This window comes from Mauremys reevesii, linkage group 1 (genome assembly GCF_016161935.1).
Source record: "Mauremys reevesii isolate NIE-2019 linkage group 1, ASM1616193v1, whole genome shotgun sequence".
NCBI lineage: Eukaryota > Metazoa > Chordata > Testudines > Geoemydidae > Mauremys > Mauremys reevesii.
Genome location: NC_052623.1, coordinates 202183246 through 202208833, shown reverse-complemented (window position 1 = coordinate 202208833; position 25588 = coordinate 202183246). Strand labels below are relative to the sequence as shown.

At 42.7% G+C, this 25588-nt stretch overlaps 2 protein-coding genes across 7 annotated transcripts in view; both read right to left on the bottom strand.

Moving 5' to 3' along the window:
- Positions 1-836: 836 nt before the first annotated feature.
- On the bottom strand, positions 837-14464 carry LOC120376403 (cell cycle control protein 50C-like). Its single transcript, XM_039496978.1, has 7 exons — positions 14150-14464; positions 11076-11186; positions 9527-9628; positions 7714-7804; positions 5277-5417; positions 4084-4293; positions 837-2301 (listed from the first exon to the last, which is right to left on the bottom strand). The coding sequence occupies exons 1-7, from the start codon at positions 14351-14353 to the stop codon at positions 2114-2116; spliced, it is 1047 nt and encodes a 348-aa protein (XP_039352912.1). The 5' UTR covers positions 14354-14464; the 3' UTR covers positions 837-2113.
- Positions 14465-16659: 2195 nt separating this feature from the next.
- CMSS1 (cms1 ribosomal small subunit homolog) overlaps positions 16660-25588 on the bottom strand; it is a 385325-nt gene continuing 376396 nt past the window's right edge. For all 6 annotated transcript variants that reach the window (XM_039537809.1, XM_039537823.1, XM_039537815.1 and 3 more), the window contains 2 exons: positions 24699-24787; positions 16660-16923 (listed from right to left, as the gene is read on the bottom strand). In XM_039537809.1, the coding sequence (XP_039393743.1) occupies positions 16840-16923; positions 24699-24787 (173 nt within the window). In that variant the 3' untranslated portion in view covers positions 16660-16839. The remainder of the gene's footprint in view (positions 16924-24698; positions 24788-25588) is intronic.

The window sequence follows — 25588 nt, the reverse complement described above, 5'->3', positions numbered from 1 at the left end:
AGCTGAGCGGGCTCCATGCTTGCTGTGCTATGGCGTCTGAAGGATAACCCAGGGAAAAAAGGTGTGAAATGATTGTTTGCTGTTGCTTCCAAGGAGGGAGAGGAGACTGACGATATGTACCCAAAACCACATGCGACAATGTTTTTGCCCCATCAGGCATTGGGAACTTAACCCAGAATTCCAATGGGCAGCAGGGACTGTGGGATAGTTACCCACAGTGCACCACTTCGTGAGTCGATGCTAGCCACGGTATTGAGGACGCACTCCGCCGACCTACTGTGCTTAGTGGGGACATGCACGATCGACTGTATAAAATCGGTTGCTAAAGATCGACTTCTATCAAATCGACCTAATTTCATAATGTAGACACGCCCTGAGAGGAGACGATCTCCTGTCGGCATAGAAGCATCTTCTCTGACCCTCTACAATGGCTCATCTGCATTGGTGCAGCTGCGCCACTACAGCGTTTTAAGCATTGACCCATCCGTAAGCTCCTAAGTGCCTAAATCACTTTTGAAAATGCGACTTAGATGCTCTCAAAAATTGTACCCTAAATCTCTCTTTGCCTCAACTTCCCCATTTCTACAAGAAGGCAAACGGCTATTTCACAAGGTGCTGGGAGGATTAGTTAGTTAATGTATGTAAAGGGCTCTGAAGATCAATGTTAATTTCTTTTGTTTTGTTTTTTTAATTTTGGGGCATTTATAAATCAGTATAAAATAGCAAGCACAGAAACTCATGTTAAGTAAAGGAATATTAGTTTTAATTTCATATGCACTTTCACAATGAACCCCCCCACCCCACCCCCATAATCATCCATGTACTCCACAGCGAACTTGATCTAAATTCTGCAGCAAAGTTCCCTAGATTCTGCGACAGACTGGAAATTCTATTTACATTTTTAAAAACTGAGGTTTATAAGTTAACTAACCATGCAAATGATACAATTAAGCAGTCTCAGTATTTATTTATAGATTACATTAAATTAAGTTTATCCTGCCCCGTATTTTCAAATTGTCTCATTTTCTATTGACAATGCCTTAGAAGTTGTCTGGTAAGAAGTTGGAGGTCTTGGCGACGGTGTAGGAGCGACAGCTGGAGCTTTTGGCACAGGGGTAGAGTAGGAGACAATTTGGGATTGTGGCCTAATCATGTTAGCTAAATGTTTCTGCTGAAGTGATCAGCAGTGAAATAGTTAATGCTGACATGTAAATGGTCATGTTTACATTTTAGTCCTATTTCTTCTTTTCTTCAGAGTCTAAACTTTAGCTTTTCTATCACAAGGTTAACCTGTAAAATGTAAATCACCACACTGCTGTCCTCTTACTCCAGCCTTGCAGAAAACGGTCTTCAGCTAAACAGCAGCAAAGAAGGTTTAAATGCATTCAATGAGGATTGAACTCTACCCAACCCCATTCACTTAAGTGAGAGACTCTCCCACCCCTAACATCCAGGGTATGCTCCCAGAGGAACAAATCTCAAGGTCCTCACTCAGGCACTGATGCAGCAAAGCTCTTAGGACCAAATTTTTAAAGGCACCTAACTCCCACTGAAATCAATGTGAGTTAAGCCCCTAAATACCTTTAAAATTTGACCCTTAAGCTTGCATGTAACTTCAAGCACACGAATAGTCCCACTGATTTCAGTGAGAATACCCAATGCCTAAGTGCTTTGTTGGATCAGGGCATCAGTTGTTACTCATGGAAAGCTCCCAGTGAAGTCAATAGGAGTTCTGCCTGAGTAAGGACTTAGTAAAAACTGAGTAAGGACCTTGAGGTTTGGCCCAATACCATCTAGTTTGTAGTTCTAAAATTACTAAGATTTCTCTTACTGATGCTCATCTCAGACCTTGATGGATAGTCACTAAGGGAAAATTTACTTCTATGTAATTCATATGCTAATAAGACCATAAACCAAGCCAAGCTGATCAGATTGTATATGTTTCGGGTTATGAAAACACATCACCCTGCTCGTAACACTTTTGTGTTTACCAAATCCATACCATGACTGAAATGTCTCCACCGCTAGGAGGACAGTGTGAAAGGTCCATGCTCCCCACATCCCTTGCTCAAAGGTGCACCTGTATGTTATTCAGAAAGCTATGTAATTTGGGTTATCTCTGAAAGTACGTTTTCTTTTTTCTGAGTTTTAAGTGAATTGCAGTTATGATAAAACCTGCCAACACTATCACCGCACCAGAAACCGTGTAGGCAATTCCCAGGAAGAGGTTACTCCCTCCACTCCATGTGATGGTTGAGAGAACCACCTGCTTTTTCCCTTTGAATTTGGTAACAGGGAAATCTGATTAGGCGACGTTAAAGTTTAATTAACAATCAGGATGAAATGTACAGTAAGGTGTATTAAAAAAATACTCTTCAAAGTACACAAGGGGGTGATTTTTGCATTTGTTGTAAAAGTCTTTTATAGTGCTTTTAACTATTCTGTATCCCCTTGCCTCTTGTTACCAGTGGCTGCACAACCCCCAAAATGGCTGGGTGAGGGTAAGAAACTCACACACATCATGTGCATCTACAGTCTTAGCAAAATTATTGAAATACATTCGATTCTTTAATAACATGATGTCAGATTCATCCTCATACAGCTATGTACTGCACTGAAGCTGCATCATAATATTTAAAGGCAGCCTGCAAAAATTACTGGGAAATTAGCTTTTTGGGTGCTATTGTACTGAAGAACCTTTTAGCACTTTCCTTGACAATCCAGTCTCTGACATGAGGACACTCCACATAATGTTCTTGTTGCATCCCCACCTCTCAATTCTGAGTCATGTGTATTCATCTAAGGCCTTGTCTACATGGGAGAATTTTACCATTTATGCCAAAATAGTTATTCAGATATAACCCCATGTGTGGATATTTTTATTCAGTTTAATTTTAAACCCTTCACAAGCAACATAAGCCAGTGGCTCTAAAACATCTAGCCCAGTGGTTCTCAACCAGAGGTACGTGTACCCCTGGGGGTACGCAGAGGTCTTCCAGAGGACACATCAACTCATCTAGATATTTTCCTAGTCTTACAACAGGCTGCATAAAAAGCACTAGCGAAGTCAGTACCAACTCAAATTTCATATAGATGATGACTTGTTTATACTGCTCTATATACTCTACACTGAAATGTAAGTACAGTATTTATATTCCAATTGATTTAGTTTAGAATTATATGGTAAATATGAGAAAGGAAGCAATTTTGTAGTAATACTGTGCTCTGACATTTTTGTATGTTTATGTCTGATTTTGTAAGCACATAGTTTTTCAGTAAGGTGAAACTCGGGAGTACACAAGACAAATCAGACTCCTGAAAGGGGCACAGTCATCTGGAAAGACTGACAGCCACTGCTATCAGCTGAGCTAGAAAATAGCCATCTTGTAGTAAAATAAGGGACATCTACATTGCAGCCAGGGATGTTAATGGCAGCTCATGTAACTGTCCCTGTGCTAGCTGTACTCTAGCTAGCTCACTAAAAACAAAAGGGAAGATGCCGTGGCACAGTCTTCAGCATGGGCTCCACAAGCCTGCCTGACTCCCAGGATATGTACTCGCTAATGTAGCCCATGCTGAAGCCTGCCCCACAGCCTCCTCGCTTCTGTTTTCAGTGAGCTAGCTATAGTGCCACTAATGTAGATATGTCTACACAAGCTGCCATTCACACCCTTGACTGCAGTGTAGACATGCCCTAAGTGTGTCCACACAGGAGGGGACAGCAGTATAACTATATCAGTATAAATTCACCCCTCAGGTTATGCTGTGTGGATACAGTCTAAGCCTTTTTAATTCCCCAGCAGCTGTACCAAAGCTGGCACTGCCAGGCTATGCTTCCAGCCAAAGTTCAGGCAAGCAGTTGCCTCAGAAGTTAGATCTAGTGTCACATGGCCTGATATAGGGCATTTAAGAGACATGTCTTAACTGCACCAGCACTGGCTGCAGGAAATCCAGGGATTCCCCCCAAACCAGATCTCCCTCAAGTTTTATGCTGTATTACTGGCAAGCCACCATACTAGCAGGCATCTCTTTTTTTTACCTGCTTAAAAATTAAGGAGTACCTTGGACATGATGAAAGGATACTGTAGGTAATGTGGAAGGTGTAATTCCCTGCTGGGAGACCATCAGCAAACTGGTTGGTGTGGCTGAGACGACGGTAAAGGTTTCTGAATGTGGGAAAGGCTGACACCCGCATCCAGATGATAAAGTCATCGTTTATATAACCATTGTTCCTTTCATCCTCCTCATCCAGTAAATAAGCTGGTTTCTGCCAGTAAGGAGGCCTTGTTGTTCCTGGAGAGGAAGATGGAGAATAGGGATGAGCTATCAATGTCTAGAACACTGCTAAGACAGGTAGTTAAATTATTTAATCCTTCTGGGTTTCTGATGGTCAACCAAGAATACAGTCAGACAGAGGTTCTGTCCAATATTCACAAGACACAGAGCAAATCACACTTTCCATCCAAAGATCTCAGATCACCTCTCAGACATTAACGAACTGAACCTCACAACATCCCTGTGGTAAAAAGTATTATCCTCATTTTATAGATGGGGAAACCGGTGCAGGAGAGGCAAAGTTACTTGTACAGGAATAGTGCCTCACTCTAATTATAAGACAACTTTCCCTCTGCATGTAATTGTTCACCTTTATTTTTCATTTTTATGCATCGATTCCTTTCTGTATACCAACAAAATGCACTAAAAGAGCAGTAAACATATGCATCCTATTTGTCGTTCATTTGAAAATCTTTCTACAATATTTAGAAGAATATCGATACTACTTAGATTGTTACTTCTTAAGGGACAGGGACTGTTTTCTTGTTCTGTGTTTGCACAGGACCTAGCACCATGGAGTCCTGAGTCCATGACTGGGGCTACTATAGTCTACTACAATACAAACTAATAGTAATAACAAAACGGTGCTAATGAATATATATTTAAAGCTGGAACAAGTAGGTGATTCCACTTGGTTAACTCCTTTTGCCCAAGACATTTAGTGGGTGAGGAAAGTAGTGGGGCATCACTCTCCTGACCTTCTAAAACGTCTTTTTCTCTTCATAACATCATAGTCTCCTCCCTACATGTGGCCTATTTCCCCATTGAAAAGTTGGAGGTGGTCTTGTGAGGTTGCTCTCACAGTGCTTCCCCTGGATAAGTTACCTGTCATCGGGAAGAACACATAGACCCATCTCCTGGAGATTGTACCTGTCTCAGGAGACTTCCACAAACAGAAGAAAGACTTTTATAGTAAGGCATGGCAGTGGAATCATTCTTACCCGCAAATGCAGAAGAGAGATTATATGATGTTGGATTCCGAAATTTCACATTTTTATCTGACCACCAACTATTTCCACTCTTCAGCAATGGGACTTCGATAGCAGTGGATGAGTTAAAATAGTAAAAAAGTTGAATAGAATCTGCAGGGAGATCCAAAGTAATACATGTTATTAACAGTCTACAACTTCCAGCAGTCACTCCAGTAGTCATCCTGACCAAGTGAAACCTTAAAAAGAGAGAGAGAGAGAAAGAGAGTCCTGTGAACAAACAAAGAAAAGACCGGGAGAGGGTTTTATCATTACTGTATTATGTACACCAGAGGTCAGCAACCTTTCAGAAGTGGGGTGCCGAGTCTTAATTTATTCACTCTAATTTAAGGTTTCACGTGCCGGTAATACATTCTAATGTTTTTAGAAGGTCTTTTTCTATACGTCTATAATATATAACTAAACTATTGTTGTATGTAAAGTAAATAAGGTTTTTTAAATGTTTAAGAAACTTCATTTAAAATGAAATTAAAAGGCAGAGCCCCCTCGGACCAGTGGCCAGGACCCTGGCAGTGTAAGTGCCACTGAAAATCAGCTCACGTGCTGCCTTTGGCACCCATGCCATAGGTTGCCTATCCCTGATGTAAACATTCTGTGTGCCTCACAAGTAAAGGACCATTTAAATTTCCTGAGTAAAAGCACCCTTGGAAGTTGTAAAAGCTGACCATATCCCTACTGGAAATTCTCCTTGCGTCACCATGGCAGAATATCCACAGCTGTATTTCATTGACATCCCTTGATTCCTCTGTGATCAAATTCTTTGGATTGTGTGACCTGAAGCTGGTGGGTTTTTTTGTGTTTTTTTTTGAGGAGCTAGAGAAGAAATGCTAGTTACAATCTCTGAGAAGGCTTACTCTCCTATTTACCCCTGCCTTGGATTTTGTTAGGTAGTATAACTGAAATGAATGTGATCCTACTTGCTGGGGTTTGAAGTCTCCACTTGCATTTCTGAAGCAGGTTCTATAATATGCAAAAATCAGATGTCAAAGATATATGAAGAAGATTTGTTAACTGAAGCTGCTATAGGCTGAAGAGCCTTTGTAACTTATTACCAGCAATTTCCTTTAATCATCTTTTCCAACATCCAAAAAGAAACTAAGGGAAAGTGTACTAGAGTCATGCACCACCCCCTTCATTTTCATGGAACAGAATGTGCATCTTTGTCTACATTGAGAAAATATGGAAAGAAATAATGTGACAAGTAGCTACAACCTTAAACTGATTTTTTTTTTAAACCTGAAAACTGTAGTTCTTTATTAATTAGCTTGTCAGCTTCTGAGAACAATGTCAGGATAGCTTTCTCCCTGTAAAATCCTGGGGGAGACAAGGGACAGGTAGTTTTTACCTCACTGTATTTTTTGAGGAAAACTCCAGGTGGGGGGTTTAGTGTTGACCTCAGCTAGCAACATCGAGGTAAAAGCTACCTCTGTCTTGTCTCCACCCGGATTTTACAGGGAGAAAGTTATCTTGCTGTATAAATGCCCTCCCACTTTTTTTTTTTTTTGCAGTAAAGTTATAACCCAGGGAGTCAATGTCTTGAAGAAACATTTTGATTTGTCTTCATGAGAGTGAGGCTGTGTCTACACACTGAAGTTGTGAGAAGCAGAGAAGCTATATTGGCATAGCTGCATCCATGCTAGAGTTGCTGTATCAGTATAACTATATTGGTTAAAAAAAGATTAGATTCTCTAATCAATGTAGTTGTGCTTGTACAAAAGCCGTTGATGTGCAGACCTGGCCTTATGTTGGTTTAAAACTGGTTATAGCAGTTTAGCTTACACATGTAAATTGACTGACAAGTTAAATCACTATAAATCAGGATTATTAAGCCAATATAAGTATGTCCATGGAGGGGTTTGCATCAGTTTAGAAACACAACTTTAGTTAAGACAGAGCAACTGTTTGTGTAGACCAAGCCTAGATCAGATTCTCCATTTCAAGAATGTGCCACACACTTTTAAGCCAGTCACCCTAAGAAAGCGGAAGCTGAGTTTTCCAGGCCCACCCAATAGCCTGTTGTAAAGCTAGGATTAAGTCTGTAGATTACAGTCTTCCTCTTTTTCTAGGATACTCAGTTCCCCAATCCTGTAACTGGATCATGGGGGTGGACCCCTGCACACACATGGTGTCTCAGCGAGTTCAGTAATGTAAGTGGAGTCATTGCAGAGCAGCTTGTAGGGAGCCATATCCATTTTGGCCACACTGTCAAACGGTTTAACATCCATATATGAGACAGACAGACAGACAGACAGAGATGCAAGGATCAGACATGCAGAGAACATGCAAGGATCAGCACTTAGATGGGGCTCTGTGAGGTCTCAGGGGCACAGAGATATTTAAATTGGTTACATCTGTGCAGGTGAATAAATCAGATGAGGAAGGTACTTACCATTGAACATACTGTTGGCGATGGCGCCGCATGGAGCCATTGGAGTTCCGTTTGGATAGGTTGTGAAAGGCTCACAATTGCTGTTCTGAATCTGAACCCAAGGTCAAAGGACAATTAGAAATGTCTTTTCCTGATCAACATTTGTTTGGTCAATCTTTTACTCTTATTTCCCTCTTTAAAAAAAACAAACAAACCGGAAAAAAAAAACCCAAAAAAGAAAACCACCAAACACCTAAGAGTGCTAGGAGTTGCCAGTGCTTTCCTGTCACATTAGAGATGGGCTCAAATAGAATGAGACTGGGGTGAGGCATATCTGCCGAGGTCTAGTGTCTACACAGCTGCTGGTAGCATACTTCCCAGCACAGACAGACTGTTGCTGTGTGACAGATCCACACAAGCAGGGAAAACCAACTAACTATACAGGGGAAACTGTGAAACTGTTTATGCGGAAACTAAACATACTGAAAACAATAGAGATTTGTTTTCTCTAGTCTCTTTCTTTCTGTTATATTCATATTTTACATATAAGAGAGTGGTTGCAACACTGAAAGACCAGCTTAGGTCTGTTAACAGGGTTATAACAGAGTTTTGTCCCATCTGCACTGGAATGCGAGTCTATGCTATAACACAGCTGAGCTGCAATGATGTTATAACGGTGTGCCTTAACACTGCTGTAACTGCAGGCTGATCTGTTCAAACAAATGGTTTTGGTTGCCTCAGTTTGTCGGTACTCCATTTGAGTCCTCTTAAAGGGGCCTGGCATTCGAAGGGTGAGTGCTCAGCACTTCATCACTTTTTAAAATAAAGGCGGTCACACAAAGAGGATCTTAGGGCCCACCTAGACTAGAATAACAAATAACAATTACAACCAGTTACAATGACATATTCCCCGACCCAGTTACAACATGGTTCCATTTTTCAGTATAGACAGGACATTTAACTGCATCCCCAAACTCTACTAAAACGTTGGACTTATCTAAGCCTTTACCATGGATTGAAGACGTGTAAAAAAATGGCTAGGTGCCATCTGTTCCCTGGGAGAGCTGTCTTGTAGCCATGTCCCCAGCTCGTGTAGATTGGGTCTAAAACTGCTAGCAAACCTTCAATAAAATCCAACTACTGATGATATTGCTGATAATTTTCAGCACTTGTGATCTGTAGACCTCACAGCACATTCTTATAAAAACTCCTTTTCCAGGCATTGAAGTCAGTCTGCTTCTCTGTTTGCACACGCATGCTACAGCTTCTAAGATAACCAAATTGTTTATCAGAGTTACAATTTGTGACTGTTGCTTCTGTATTTAATACCGAAGCTTTGCAACACCTCTGAACTGTTACAAGTGGGAAATGCTAGTAGAAAAGTTTACAGTGCCTTCTAACCTCAAGGAGTTAAGAAAGGGAGCTCAACCCCCTGCAGCTGACCACATTTTCTATTCCCCACAAATGAGATGGCCAGGTCTAGTGCTCCGAATTCAAAGAAACAGACGAATAAAAATATTGAGCTCTGGCTTTTTTTATGCACTTTTGGGCCCAACTGTGGTTTATAATCACAGCCTACCCTGGAGGGGAAATAGAGGGGCCATGTTGCAACAGGAGACCCCAGGAGCAGCTCTGGTGATCTAAGGTTACACAGCAACAGAGGAAAAACAGTAAAAAAATTAAAAAGGTAAATGTTGTAAAACCACAAAAACTGGCAGAAGGACCTAGAGGCAGGTGTAGTACTAGAAACTACTTTTTAACCAGAGAACCACACACTAAGAGCCTCCTCACCTGATGAAAATATTGATGATGGAACAATAAGAAATACACTTACGTTTACATCTTGACCCAGCAATTGTGCATCACTTCTGGAGAGGACATACCGACGGTGGTTCTGAAAAAAGTTTTGCAGACGATAGTACATAAAAACATCACCCTAGAATTCAAAGGAGAATAACATAGGATGAGGAGAGCATAAACAAAAGAGGTCATTGTTACAAACTGTTGGAAAAAATATCAGGGGAGAGGGGGGCGGACAGCCTGATGGATGTGGTGTTAACTACATTTCAGCTGATTATTTTAGCAGAAACATTCACTTATCTTGGACTTGTGGGTGGAGCATGGACAGAATACCATCATTTCCCCCACCCATTGCTTTGGCATCGCTGAATGGAAGGTGCTATGAAACAACATGAGTCATTCCATTGAGGTCACAGTCTTTTTATGTGGAAAGGTTGCAGGATTGGACCCACAGTTTTCTAAATATGTTAAGATTATTAAATTCAATTATCAGCTTTTTAAAAAAAAGAAATGTAAAGTGAATTTAGCACTTGCGAAAGGTGCTGCACTGAGAGTTGTGTAGATTAAGGGTAAAATTTTCAAAAATGCTTAGGAGCCTAAGTCCTATTTTCAAGAGACTTAGGCACTTTTGGCTCCTAAATCCCTTTTGAAAACAGACTTGGGGCTTGTATGCATGGTGCCACAGACCAGTTAATGGGGGTGTGAACCACAGAGTGCTGTAAGGGCCCCAGGAACACCCTTCAGTACTGTATACCTTGCATTGATGTAGTTTACAGGATTATGTTAATGCACACTAGGTACCATTTAGTTTGCACCACCAGGGTCTACATAGGCCCAGGTAGAGAGCAACATGCTAGAGTATTCTGCAGTTCACACCCCCATAGGCCTGTCTTTAGTGCAGTGTAGACAAGCCCTTTAGCCCTTTTCAAAATTTTGAGTCTTGAATCTACAGACCAGATCTAATACAAGCAGCAGAAGTACCAGTTTGTACATGCAATATGGGAAACTGACATTTTTACTTTTAATTTTAAATGTTCTTCAAACTTTGACACATTCTTACGGCTGGAGGATTTTCATGTCTACTGCTTTTACAGCTCCTTTCACTCTGAAGAACCCTAAAGTTGTGGAAAGAGCTACAGGAGTTTTACTTACCAAAAGTGTCCAGGGCTTCAATTTTATGTCTCATCTGAAAGAAGATCCTACCCCAGCAGCACAGTACCAACTAACACCAGGGTGTGGCACTGGGTCCCTACTAGGGCATTGACTCACTACTGATTCAGAAGAAAGAGAAGTCACCTCTTGAATCTACAGCACTTCTTGCAGCATCTGTTTTCACCTGGGAGGTCTCCAATTTAAATATTATGCAGCCTGATCTTGCTTAATTTATGGGATTTGCCAAAATGAATAACAACAATGGCAAAGGCATATATTTTGGATGTAAGGGGCTTTAGGTTTGTGAAAGGTATTGACATAAAGCCCTTCAGAAACTGGCTTAGTGTCATTTATAGGACAAAATTTCTACTTCTTACACATACAGAAATACAGGAACTCTAGTCTATGGTTGGTTTCGCACATTTACCTACCAGCATATTCTCCTGCAGTGTGAAGTGCACAATACAGTTGCATTCTTTATCCCAGTTCGAGGAGTTTTCACGCAGTTTTGAACAATTCAAACATATGTCTGAGTAGTTAATCTGTCAAAGAGATAAGCAAGCAAAGATTATGTTGGGGTATGCAAAGTACGGCCGAACCCCCGCCAGGGCTTTGGATCTGGCCCGTGGAATTGCCACCCCGGTGGCACCATGGGCTTTGCACTGCTCCAGGAAGCGGCTGGCACCATGTCCCTGCGGCCCCTGAGGGAGTGGGGGGGCGGAGGGCTCAGTGCGCTGCCCTCGCCTACAGGCACCACCCCCTGCAGCTCCCATTTGCCAGGAATGGGGAACAGCGGCCAATGGGAGCTTCAGGGGAGGTACCTGCAGGCAAGGGCAGTGCACGGAGCCCTCTGCCTCACCTCCCCTCCCCCAGGGGCCATAGTGCCAGCCGCTTCCAGGAGCAGCGTGGGGCCAGGGTAGGTGTGGAGCCTGTCTTAGCCCCACTGCGCACCACTGCCACCCCGGAGCTGCTCCAGGTAAGTGGCGCCAGGCCGGAGCCCACACCCCAAGCCCTCCTACATTCCGCACCCCAACTCCTGCACCCCAACCCCCTGCCCTGAGCCCCCTGCCACACCTTGCGCCCTAACCCCCTTTTTGAGTGCCCTCCCACACTCCACACCCTCCTGCACCCCAACCCCCTGCCCTGAGCCTCCTTGTACACCCCACATCCCTCCTGTGCCCCAACCCCTTTCCCTGAGCCCCTTCCTGCACACCACACCCCCTCCCACACCCTGCACTCCCTCCCACAACCCTACATTCATGGCCCTGCATGCAATTTCCCCACTCAGATGTGGCCCTCAGGCCAAAAAGTTTTGTCCACCCCGGATTATATGCTGTAAAACCCCACTTTGGGAAAAACTAGACTCTCAGCTGCCAGGGTCTACAAATGACCCTCTCTTCAGGTCTGCTCAATGTGAGCATGCGCATGACTGGGGGTAAAATTTTCAAAAGCATCTAAGAGACTCAGGAACCTAAGTCCTATTTTCCAAAGTGACTTCAACACTTAGAAGCCTTAATCTCATTGGATGTTGGTAAGATTTAGGCTTCTAATTCCCAAAGACACTTTTGAAAACTCTGTCCCTAACTTAAATCCTGTTCTTGCTGAGGAGCCAGTGACCCCTCCCACACACACACACACAAAGGGAGTGTCTTGCACTGCTCAACAGCACTCCACCTGGCTGATGAAGCGATAAATCCAACAGACTCTCAAGTAACTTGTGGCCTGCCCTTCCCAGCCAGAAAGATGGTGGTCTCAGAGTGAAGGCTGCAACAGGGATTCAACCACCACCACCACAGGGGGTAAGCATACAGATCCAGATTCTCTGCTATGCCTAATATTCCCCTTGGGGTGCCATTCTTAGGGCACCCCGATTCTCCAGCTGGCTCTCTGCCAGCATGGGAGGAGTTTAAATTGCCCTGAGGACTGACCTGAATTCCATCAGCTGGTAACAATCCCTAGGGGCTGTCTGCCAGATGACAATACCTGGAGTGCTCTGGATTCCTACCCTCTAATCCCGAATTGCAGGGGGGTTGCTATAGGAGCCAGTTATGCTGGCGCTGCACTCACCACTGGGCACCCTCGGCAAATAAACGAACAACAAACAAGGGAATCCCCAGTTGGAGTGTGGGGGATGAAACCAGTTTCTGCTCTTTTTGTGCCACCTGGGCAGCACAAAGAGAGCAGAGCAGTGGTGAGAGTCAGGTCCACAGTAACTGTGGCAAACACTATATTGAAAATAGCATTATTTTCTCACTCTATTTAATATTTTGCATTTATTTAGCACCTTTCATCCAAAACAAGTGCACTTAATAACTGAAAAATAATACCATCCTATCATCACATTTAGCAAAAATTTATAATAAGGACTGACAATTTCTTTGTCTTTTCATATTTTTATCCATTACAGTGTACGCTCAGACTACAAAATACAAGAGGTAAAGTTTGGGTTGTGAGACCATCCTAATGGATAAACAAGCCAAATTTTTTTCCTGTAAGGTAACTGGCCCATGCAAATCACCATGTCCTATTTTGTTTGTTTTTTTCACCCCACAGGCCAAACAAAGAAATAATCTCGCTGTCCTTGTCAATTCTAGTGGGTGCTGTATACAGTATGTACATCACAGATGGCAATGTGGTTTAGAGAGAGAACAGGGAGCCTAGTGTGCTGGCCAACTGACTTGCTGTGAGATCTAGTGTAAATCATTCTGTGTTTTAACATTCCCCGCCCCCCTACTGTAAAACTGATATTAAATTACCTAATTACAGCTAAAACAGGTTGAATTATTCATTGTGAATACTATGAGTTGGAGATTTATTCCTCTTTTCTGCTCACAAGTCAGACACAAACCAATCCTGGTTTGTTTGGGGTTTTTTTTTTGCTGGTCTATTCATTATCCAGGGTGTGTGATTGGTACACATAGTATTGTACTGCTTCCCAACTGGATGACAAATTTCCAAAACTAGAGAAAAACACATAACGCACTTCAAAAACAATTTATCAGCCTAGTAATAATTTTTGCCAGAACTGTGAAACTTTCAAGATTCATGATCATTTACACAAATACTAGCTGTCTAAACACTCATAAAGAACAAAATAACAGGAGGTAACAAGTCAGTGGATTGAATTTAATACTTTGATTTTGAAATTGGCTTTTAGTATTCAACCTGCTCTACCTGCAGCAGCCATCAGTAACACATGAGTAGTCTCTTTGTGTTTTAGGATTCTGGCTTGACAAATATTTATTGACATTTTTTAGTGCCTAACAATACCAAAGTTACCACAGTTTATTTCCTCCTCTAAGCACAGGGACAAATGACAACATCCCAGATATTGCCATCTGGTAAATTAGCAAATGCTGACTTTTTAATGGTGACCACTTTCACCTGGGGTATTGTGGGTTTGCTTGACACCCTTGGGTAAAGGGAGTACATCCACAATTGAATTACTACCCCTCTTTGAGCCACTCTCTAATAATACTCATCAAGAAAACCACCTGGAACAAACCTGGATTTCTTTGACACTTCTTGCATACAATATTAGACAGATTCCCATGAGGAGGCAGAAGAGTCCAATGGTAAAGAAGCTGGAGAGGACAGTCGGAGCTGTGAGCTTGGGCTTCCAGGCTGGCAGTTTCTGTTGTTTAAATGCGCTGTTATCTGGACATCTGGAGGGACATTCCTGTGTTCCTTGGCTGTTCTTATTTTTCATGCTGTTGCCGTTGGAGAAGGGTGTGTGTTTTGGGGGGTGGGGAAGGGGTAAGGGTGTCTGTGTTAGACTTGGTCTCAACTTAAAAACTCTCTCTGATGTTGGAGGCTGTGTTGTTTCTATAAACCTTTGTTACTTCCTGTAATTACTCATTAACTAGACCTCTCTTTCTCAGTACAGGCTCATCTTGTCCGTTGGTGACCTCAATCACCTTAATCAGCTGGTGCTATCAGCCACGGTGTACTTTAGTCAGAGTCACAGGGACTGCACCCTAGACACTCCGGATACTCTGGGAAAGTCACTGAGAGTCTTTTTCTGCTGCACCACTTAGTACAGTAGAACCTCAGAGTGACGAACACCTCGGGAATGGAGATTGTTTGTAACTGAACAAAATGTTATGGTTCTTTCAAAAGTTTACAGCAGAGCATTGACTGTACTGTACTGTGTTTTCTTTTTTTGGTCTCTGCTGCTGCCTGATTGCGTACTTTCGGTTCCGAGTGAGGAATCTGATTGACTGGTCAGTTTGTAACTCTGGGGTTCATAACTCTGAGGTTCTTCTGTAAAGAGTTTATTAGGTTTCACTAAGTTCTGAGCTATTGATCACTTGCAGGGGCACTGCCTGCTACTTGAAAGGTCTGTACACAGTCTGATCCCTTACTCCCTCTCTTCCCTTTATTTCCATAGTCACCCTAAACACAGCAGTGCTATCAAAAGCAAAAATGGCTTTTACAAGAGAATGCTGTGTTGGATGACAATGTGAAAGGCTCCTACCCAGTGAGTGTCCCTGCTGGAGAACTTACCAAGGCAGGAACTGCAACGCCCTTTGTAAGGGCACAGCGTTTGGAGAGTTGGTATGGCCCCCTTTGAGTTCTCCAGTGCTAGTTTTGGTACTGTGCACCTTTCCCCTTTTGCACTGGGAGCACAAGATCCCAAAAGGAATGATCATTGCATCCTCTTCTCATCACCTCACTTTAAGCCTGACCACAATCTAGTCAACAATGTAACCAACACAGAAGCTGCAGGTCAAGGGAGAGATCTAGCAATGTAGTAAGTGGCTTGACAGAACAAGAGCTAAAGAATTCAGACTGCATTCCAAGGTATATTCCCTCGTACTCACTGGCTGACATGCATTATAAATGGAATTTGTTAACAGATCACGCCAATGTTTGATTACATAAATTCCTATTAAATCATCCATGTACAGGCAGTTTTGACTTTTAGCCAAAAGCACCCAGAAATGTTTACTAAAGACTTTGTTTCATTTTTCAATCCATGTGCGTGTTCCCTACTACTGATACCCACGTTTTGCTAACTAGTCCAATGAATATGTTTTGCTCTATATGCCAACACAGCCAAGGAACAGCAAATTGTATCCTGACATCACAGTAATCAACATTAACTAAAATTCTAGTAACAAATTCTTTATTTGCTGATAATGTGGAAACCAGCTAAACCTCATGAAAAGGGCTATAGGATTTTTACTCACCACAAGTGGTCAGGGCTTCAGTTTTGTGTCTATTTGAAAGATGGTCCCTACAGCAACACAGTACCCACTAACAGGTACTAACTTTGATGTGCAGTGTGGTTGAATAGTATTCAGCAAATTTTGCCAGTCGTCATTACGTATCACGTGATTTGTCAGCGGCAGATATGGTCATGATTCTACAGCTTCTATCTCATGACAATAGCAACACTGGTTGGTGGGATCACTCACATGAATAAGAGTTGCAAGATTAGACCGTTTTTATGCTGTAGGTATCATGGTAATTTTCTATCTTAAGAAGCACTTAGCCTTCAAAGTTTTCTGCCCTAGCATGAACAGTGGTGAGAGTGCAAGAGCCACTGTTATTTTCCAGCATGCATCTTTATGATATAATGTAGTGACAGGGGTTGTGGAGGACAAGAGCGCTCTAACTCATCAACACGCTGTGGGGGTAGCTACATAAGGTACTAAAGGAGCGATATGGCTAAAACTTCTTGACTAACTCTGGACCGGTTTCTGTAATGGCCAGATGCCTTCTGCATGCCAGGGAGCAGCAACAGTGAGGGTTGGGAATTTCTGGGCCAGAGGTGCCCAGAACTGGCACGGGCTGTCTTCTATCACTCCTAGAGGGGGAGTGAAGGTGTCCTTTTGGAAGAGTGGAAGGAGGGGACAGAAGAAGAGTGGCTGTGGGATTCACTCAGGACAAGTGCACTCATCCTCAGTGTCCTAAGGGTAGTAGAGAACCCACACCTACTGTTTTACATGCAACATACATCTAATTTCAGTATCATACTGTTCAGGCAATAACAATCTCTGGTACAGAATCTACATGCAAACTTTTGCTTTATTATAAGAGGGCCAGAAGCTGACAAACATTGTAATATGCATTTCTGCTAAGCATCTCAGAAACGGAAGAACTGAATCCAGTCAGCCACTGAACAGTTGCCTACTACAGACAATGAGAAGTGAAATACAGCTGTAAATTGCATCCGTGTTAGTTACACCATTAAAAGAGTCCCAGCTTCACAGAATTCTCTCTGCACAGCTTTATAATTCCCATTTCCAGAAGGTCAATTGCTTCTCTTCTTATCTGGAGGAAACAAAAATTAAACAAGACATGAAGTAGGAAGATTACTGAAAGTGCTCTGCACACACACTGTTATTCTGCTTAGCTACACGAGTTTTATTAGAGGCGGAGTAAAGGAGAGACCCTCACACACAAACACAAGTTTTACAAAAGAAACATAATAAACTCTAGAAACTACCTATTTAGATGAATGTCTCTTAGCTTATCTACTTTTAAGACCATCAGACTTGCATAGCAAGGCCAGGAGCTCCACTGCAGTTATGGTTACACCAGGGCTTTCATTATAACGCCATTGTCAGCTCTGACTACCTTACAGAGTTCACCTTTTGGGCTGAATGTTTCCAGGCTTCAGCTCAGCCCAGAGATGAAGAGATGAAGGTTGTGGGAAAAGCCTGGCAAATTTCTGTTCTGCCCTTTTTGAGTTATATAAAGGGGGGGGGAATAATCTCTCCAATTGAAGTACATTTTAAAAGCTTTTTTGCTCACGCAACTTGACTAGCTGAACTTCACAAGCTGAAGTGTTTGGTTGGTTTTTTTTGCGAACAGGTGCTGCTAACAGGGAATTTCGCAAGGGAGTTTAGCAGGGGAGTGGGAAGGGAGCGGGGGTCCCTTGTCGGTCCTATCTTTGCCCCTGTAGTCCCCTTAAAACCTATAAACCAAACTACATCCAAAACCTCTTTCTTTAAACCACCCTTTCATTAACTAGGAGACGATGCAGGCAGAAGCCCAGCAGCAGAGTGGGGGCTATCCAGTTTATTGCGCTGAGTGCAGCATGTATGATTACCTGCCCTGTGGGCGGGTGGCGTATGTGTGCAGTCGGTGAAAGGAGCTCCTGGCCCTCAGAGACCATGTACGGACTTTGGAGGCCAGGGTGGCAGAACTGGAGGAGCTAAGAGAGGCATGTTGATGAGGCTTTCCGGGACACTGTAGAATTGTCCCACCTCCGGTCAGACAGCCCCTGCGCTGTTGAGGAGGAAGAAAGGCCCAGGGAAGCAGAGCAGTCAATGGGAGCAGAGGGAAACCTTCCCATAGTTGGGACCCTCCTTCCAGATGGTGCTGGGGTTGCCTCTCGCACTGAGGTTACCTCCCCGGGGGAGGGAACTCCAGTTTCTAGGAAAAGGCAGGTGTTAGTAATGGGAGATTCGATCATTAGAAATTTAGATAGCTGGGTCTGTGATGACTGGGAGAACCGTATGGTGACTTGCCTGCCTGGTGCGAAGGTTGCGGATCTCTCGAGGCATCTAGACAGACTTATGTGTAGTGCTGGGGAGGAGCCAGAGGTCGTGATACATGTAGGTACCAATGACATAGGGAAGGGTAGGAGAGATGTCCTGGAACCCAAATTTAGGCTGCTAGGGAAGAGACTGAAATCCAGGACCTCTATGGTGGCACTCTCAGAAATGCTCCCAGTTCCACGCGTAGGGCCAGATAGGCAGGCAGAGCTTCAGAGTCTCAATGCGTGGATGAGACGATGGTGTAGAGAGGAGGGGTTTACGTTCATTAGGAACTGGGGAAACTTTTGGGATGGGGGAGCCTATACAGGAGAGATGGGCTCCACCTAAACCAAAGTGGAACCAGACTGCTGGCACTAAACATTAAAAAGGTTGTAGAGCAATTTTTAAACTAGGAGATGGGGGAAAGCCGACTGCTGCAGAGGAGCATGTGGATCGGACACAGACTTCTCTTAGGGGAGAGTCTGATGATAGAGAATCTCCAGGTTATAGTCAGGAGCAGAGGACGGAAGAGGATAATGTAAGGGCCGGATCAGATGAGAAACAGTCACATAAAATAGAATCTGGCACATCAGAAAAGGGCAGACAAATAAACAGGGACACATTTTTAAAGTTCTTGTACACAAATGCCAGAAGTCTAAATAATAAGATGGGTAAACTAGAGTGCCTCGTGTTAAAGGAGGATATTGATATAATAGACATCACAGAAACCTGGTGGAGTGGGGACAATCAATGGGACACAATCATTCCGGGGTACAGAATATATCAAAAGGACAGAACAGGTTGTGCGGGGGGAGGAGTGGCACTATATGTGAAAGCAAATGTAGATTCAAATGAAGTAAAAATCTTAAGTGAATCCACATGTTCCATAGAATCTCTATGGATAGAAATTTCAAGCTCTAATAAAAATATAACTTTAGGGATCTATTATCGACCACCTGACCAGGACAGTGATAGTGACGATGAAATGCTAAGGGAGATTAGAGAGGCTATCAAAATTAAGAACCCAATAATAGTGGGGGATTTCAATTATCCCTATATTGACTGGGAACATTTCACTTCAGGACGAAATGCAGAGATAAAATTTCTCGATACTTTAAATGACTGCTTCATGGAGCAGCTGGTATGGGAACCCTCAAAGGGAGAGGCAACTCTAGATTTAATCCTGAGTGGAGCACAGGATCTGGTCCAAGAGGTTACTATAGCAGGACTGCTTGCAAATAGTGACCATCATATAATAACATTTAACATCCCTGTGGAGGGAAGAACACCTCAACAGCCCAACACTGTGGCATTTAATTTCAAAAGGGGGAACTACACAAAAATGAGGGGGTTAGTTATACAAAAGTTAAAAGGTACAGTGAAATCCCTGCAAGCTGCATGGGCGCTTTTTAAAGACACCATAATAGAGGCCCAACTTCAATGTATACCCCAAAATAAGAAACACAGTAAAAGAACTAAAAAAGAGCCACTGTGGCTTAACAACCATGTAAAAGAAGCAGTCAGAGATAAAAAGACTTCCTTTAAAAAGTGGAAGTCAAATACTAGTGAGGCAAATAGAAAGGAGCATAAACACTGCCAAATTAAGTGCAAGAGTGTAATAAGAAAAGCCAAAGAGGAGTTTGAAGGGTGGCTAGCCAAAAACTCAAAAGGTAATAACAAAATGTTTTTTAAGTACATCAGAAGTAGGAAGCCTGCTAAACAACCAGTGGGGCCCCTTGACGATCGAAATACAAAAGGAGAGCTTAAAGACGATAAAGTCATTGCGGAGAAACTAAATGAATTCTTTGCTTCAGTCTTCACGGCTGAGGATGTTAGGGAGATTACCAAACCTGAGCCGGCTTTTGTAGGTGACAAATCTGAGGAACTGTCACAGATTGAAGTGTCACTAGAGGAGGTTTTGGAATTAATTGATAAACTCAACATTAACAAGTCACCGGGACCCGATGGCATTCACCCAAGAGTTCTGAAAGAACTCAAATGTGAAGTTGCGGAACTATTAACTAAGGTTTGTAACCTGTCCTTTAAATCGGCTTCTGTACCCAATGACTGGAAGTTAGCTAATGTAACGCCAATATTTAAAAAGGGTTCTAGAGGTGATCCCGGCAATTACAGACCGGTAAGTCTAACGTCGGTACCGGGCAAATTAGTCAAAACAATAGTTAAGAATAAACTTGTCAGACACATAGAAAAACATAAACTGTTGAGCAACAGTCAACATGGTTTCTGTAAAGGGAAATCGTGTCTTACTAATCTATTAGAGTTCTTTGAAGGGGTCAACAAACGTGGACAAGGAGGATCCAGTGGACAAAGTGTACTTAGATTTCCAGAAAGCCTTTGACAAGGTCCCTCACCAAAGGCTCTTACGTAAATTAAGCTGTCATGGGATAAAAGGGAAGGTCCTTTCATGGATTGAGAACTGGTTAAACGACAGGGAACAAAGGGTAGGAATTAATGGTAAATTCTCAGAAGGGTCAGTCCTAGAACCAATCCGATTCAATTTATTCATAAATGATCTGGAGAAAGGGGTAAACAGTGAGGTGGCAAAGTTTGCAGATGACACTAAACTACTCAAGATAGTTAAGACCAAAGCAGATTGTGAAGAACTTCAAAAAGATCTCACAAAACTAAGTGATTGGGCAACAAAATGGCAAATGAAATTTAATGTGGATAAATGTAAAGTAATGCACATTGGAAAAAATAACCCCAACTATACATACAATATCATGGGGGCTAATTTAGCTACAACGAGTCAGGAAAAAGATCTTGGAGTCATCGTGGATAGTTCTCTGAAGATGTCCATGCAGTGTGCAGAGGCGTTCAAAAAAGCAAACAGGATGTTAGGAATCATTAAAAAGGGGATAGAGAATAAGACTGAGAATATATTATTGCCCTTATATAAATCCATGGTACGCCCACATCTGGAATACTGTGTACAGATGTGGTCTCCTCACCTCAAAAAAGATATTCTAGCACTAGAAAAGGTTCAGAAAAGGGCAACTAAAATGATTAGGGGTTTGGAGAGGGTCCCATATGAGGAAAGATTAAAGAGGCTAGGTCTCTTCAGCTTGGAAAAGAGGAGACTAAGGGGGGATATGATAGAGGTATATAAAATCATGAGTGATGTTGAGAAAGTGGATAAGGAAAAGTTATTTACTTATTCCCATAATACAAGAACTAGGGGTCACCAAATGAATTTAATAGGCAGCATGTTTAAAACAAATAAAAGGAAGTTCTTCATGCAGCACAGTCAACTTGTGGAACTCCTTACCTGAGGAGGTTGTGAAGGCTAGGACTATAACAGTGTTTAAAAGAGAACTGGATAAATTCATGGTGGTAAAGTCCATAAATGGCTATTAGCCAGGATGGGTAAAGAATGGTGTCCCTAGCCTCTGTTCATCAGAGGATGGAGATGGATGGCAGGCGAGAGATCACTTGATCATTGCCTGTTAGGTTCACTCCCTCTGGGGCACCTGGCATTGGCCACTGTCGGTAGACAGATACTGGGCTAGATGGACCTTTGGTCTGACCCGGTACGGCCATTCTTATGTTCTTATGTTATGTTCTTATGATATTTTCAGACTACCTGAAGGCTCAGCCTCTATACTGTTTACAAAAAGAACAAGCGTAATGGGGTTACAAAAGGGTCTGAAAAGCTCAGTGGGATGCTTGCACATTGGGGACTTTTGTCAACCTTGGGAGCTAGGCTAGTACTTTGTATTGCAGCCAATATCTACGTAGTAAGTTCTGGTGAGAAAACTTTGTCTATAGGCAGTTTAGACTGTGAAGCCAGACTGTACTGGGCTCGTTATGCTTTGGCAGAGTTTAGAAGTTCTTCAGGAGAGAGCCTTGGAAGCTCCTCTAGCCTGATTATTCTGAATGTCTCCTTTTCTCTCTCTCCTATTTAGGGTGCAGGGAGGGGCAAACAGGGACATGAACATACAACAACTTTCCCTAATGTGATGTTAGGGTTACACATCTGCCCAGCGTTAAGTTAGGAAATGTGGAAGAATACATAACTCTGCCTGTGACACTGCAAGAGCCTGGCATCAGGATGTCCCTGTTCTCTCCAGATGTGGTGGGGTCTAGAAACAAGGCATGGGAGGGCTTTGGTTTTTGTTTTTAAACTTGTGAGTTTATTAGAACTCCACCAGGTAAAAAATTAACCCTGCACACCAACGTGTCCAAGAAGGGCTGCTCTCTGCGTTGTTCTTAGCCCACAACCTCTGTCCTCTCTGCTGCCTTCTCCACTCCCACCTGGAAATGAGGTAAGTGTGCATTTAGAGGAAGCTGTGGGCGCTTCACACCTCCGAAAAATCAGGCTATGAGTTTTTCCGTACGCTAATATAAAAATATGCTTGTGTTTCCAGTGCTCCTTGGCTTCCATGTATTTAAACAAATAGTACTGCCATATTTACAGTAAGATGCAGTAATAATGAATCCTGTTAATTCTACAGGACCAAGAGTTATTCTGCAAACAGAAGTTATTGAAGAAATCAGGGTCATCTTGTAAAAGTGCCTCTGCCTGGTCCCCAACTGTATTGGTGCAATTTTGCATACATGATTAATTATGGATACAAAAGAATTAGTACATCATTTGACTGAGTCTGCTAATTGAGTTGCTAGCAGTTACACACTATCATCACTCCCACCTTCCCTTAACTGTGGATATCAATTAGTTGTGTGATTTTGGCAGGTCCACAAACTGGAAGCCATTTCTGAAAATCTGGCGCTATCATGTTATTATTTATTACTATTTATAGTGTTCTTGGCATTTTACACACAAGTAGGAGAACAAGGTGCCTGGCTCAATGAGATTTGACTTCAAATGTAAAGTCTTGCCTTTGCCAGGACCTGTTGGGATTCACGATTGCCCTGTTATGACATTTTATCTGTAATATGTTGAGTGCAGTTTAGTACATACCTTTCATATAAATGATTTTCCTGAACTCTTTCTGGCATATGAAGTAGTACAAAGTATTGTACTACAAGATGCTTCACACACGTATTCAAGATTGTTGGGGGAAAATCCCGTATGTTGTTTTATCAGATACACAGCATGTGATTGAAGGCTGTTCCATAATGCAGAAGATGCACAAAAGGGCAAAGTTGGTGTTACACATTCATCCTTAACTTGCACAATTCCTAGGCTTTTAATTTTGTATTCTTAATGGTACATTATTTTTTTCTAGTTAAATACAGTTCGAGTCAAAATTTTGTTATCCAGGCAGCATCCCTGCAGAACAAATGTTTAGTTAAGCTGTAAGGAATGGCTAGGAGGCCTCAGTCTCAGGTTTGCAATAGCACAGGTTCAAATCTAGGTAGATCAGCCAGAGGCTGCAGTTTGCTGCCTGTGGCTGACTCACAGAAACCCTGGTCCATCTGTACTCCACATGAGCCCAGAGCACTTTTCGTAATAGTAGAGCTTTGTGCCAGTGTCCTTTGCTAATATTTCTGTGGTCCGTTCATCAGTGTCCAAATGGCTGACACATCCGTTTTAATCCAAGTACCCTATCAAACTCACACCTTGAGATGTCTATTGATGATTGACCACAAGGGGGAGCCTCTTCGCTTCATTAAGTGAAGCTGCTCTTTTTGCAACTTGATTTCTTCAAGGTATTTTAGCAGACACTGTCGTTCATCCTGGAGCATGAGAAATACAACCTTGCGCACGTGATGGTGTGTGATACAACACACTCAAAAACATGTTGAAATACAGAGCAAGGTGGGTGACAATTTTCTTCCTTGTGAAAGAGGTCTGTGCTGCCTGTGAAAGGGATTGTCCTCTGGAGGCTCCAGACACTGACCGTTTAGACGTTACCTATGCATGCACGGGAGAGAGGTAGCCTTTTCATACTGATTGGAGAGACTTGTGGTCAGTTCTCTCTCTGGGCTGAATACTGGTTATCTATATAGCCTACTACATATCAAATAGCACAATACCACAGCACAACGCTGCACACCTAACAATGCGAGTGCTGCAACATGCCACTGAAAAGCACATGGAATTGTCAGCATGAGAAGGCTCTACCAGTGGCTTACAGACCCATGAGATGTGCTGTTCTATGGTGTCATATTGTTCTAGACAAGGCTGTAGTGTGATTCAACAGGCCAATGTGCTCCTTCCATCTCGGAGTCAGTAAATGTGTCCTCAAAAGCTGCTGAATCTTATTTCCTTTTCTTCAATTTCTGAGGAAAATTTTCCTCCCAGGAGCTGGTTGCTGAGAGTCTCTGGGAGGGGCAGAACTACTAGCTCACAGACATCTGAGCAGGAAAAATTGGTAGAGGGCGCTGGAACACATTGGTACTGTTTGCTGCAGCTCATGAGATGAGAGATGAAGTGAAGTGCCTTAGTTCGGAGTTGGAGAACCCAGTGTGCAGAATTATAGGTAAAATGCTAATTCCTTTCTGTTCCTTGAGTACTGATACCAGAAGTCAGTCTCACAGAAGAAAATCCTGACTTCCCAGCATTTCAAGTGTTAACTACGTCTAGACAGAAAGGTTCATATAATTACGTCATTGTTTAAAAAGGTGACCATACTGTACCTCAGGGATATCAATCATTCTCCTTAACTTCTGATCTCTCCAGTTCCAATCCAAAACCAGATACTTCAAGGAGTTCAAGCTAAGGCCATCTGAAAAGACAGTGCAAGTCTTACTATAAAAAAGGTAAAATGACATGTGCTTATCAAAATGATTTTTGACTTTTGCATCCTTTGCAGTCTGTTCCCAGGGCATTAAACATTAAGCACTACATTTGCTGGTTGGAAAACTAACGCAATGACACTGTAAACGTCCTTACCACATAATCCCATGCCTTTTCAAGAAGATAAACACAAAAGCAGAGCAACTGCTGTTGCCAGGCTTGTCAAGAGCCAATATCCTGCCTGCAAAGAATTCCCCAGACTTCCTCTTCATGAAACCACAGGAGCTGAGTTTCCATGGCTGACGACGAACTGGTAAATTATAAGGACTTGAGCCAACAAGAGCCTATCAGTGGGAATTGAGGATGCTCAGAAACTTGCACAATCAGGCCCTAAATAAGCTTTAGACCAGCAGCACTGCGAAGGGCTTTGGTCATCTTCCATCTGAATGGAAGGAAACAAGGAGGCAGATGGTTCTTTGGGAAATGACCTTCTGCCAGCCCTGCTAACTCTTCCATATCTAGTGGGTGATGTCCACAATTTTTCTTGCTAGCTTTTTTCTCAGTAACCTCCCGTGGCAGCACTGAACTGTCAAACAGCTCTAGACATGAAGAACACATGGTCAGCTTCTGGTCCTAGCCCACTGTCTCTCCTCTTGACATATCTTTGGGCTGATGCAGCAACATCAGCTCTATGACGTGCTGTTGAATTGGGATATCTTAACACTGTTGTAAAAGACAGCAACAATGAAACATCTCACTGTTCCTGTGCTTCCTGGAGGAAGAAACAGTG

Bases quoted from the DNA above. Each gene is read 5' to 3' on its own strand.
- LOC120376403 (XM_039496978.1), bottom strand. From the start codon at position 14,353: ATGAAAAATAAGAACAGCCAAGGAACACAGGAATGTCCCTCCAGATGT. The intron at 9,629-11,075 runs GTAGGTAAATGT...TTTGAATTCTAG, and splicing joins CACTGCAGGAGAATATGCTG to GGTGATGTTTTTATGTACTA. The intron at 4,294-5,276 runs GTAAGAATGATT...CTTCCTCTCCAG, and splicing joins TCTCTCTTCTGCATTTGCGG to GAACAACAAGGCCTCCTTAC.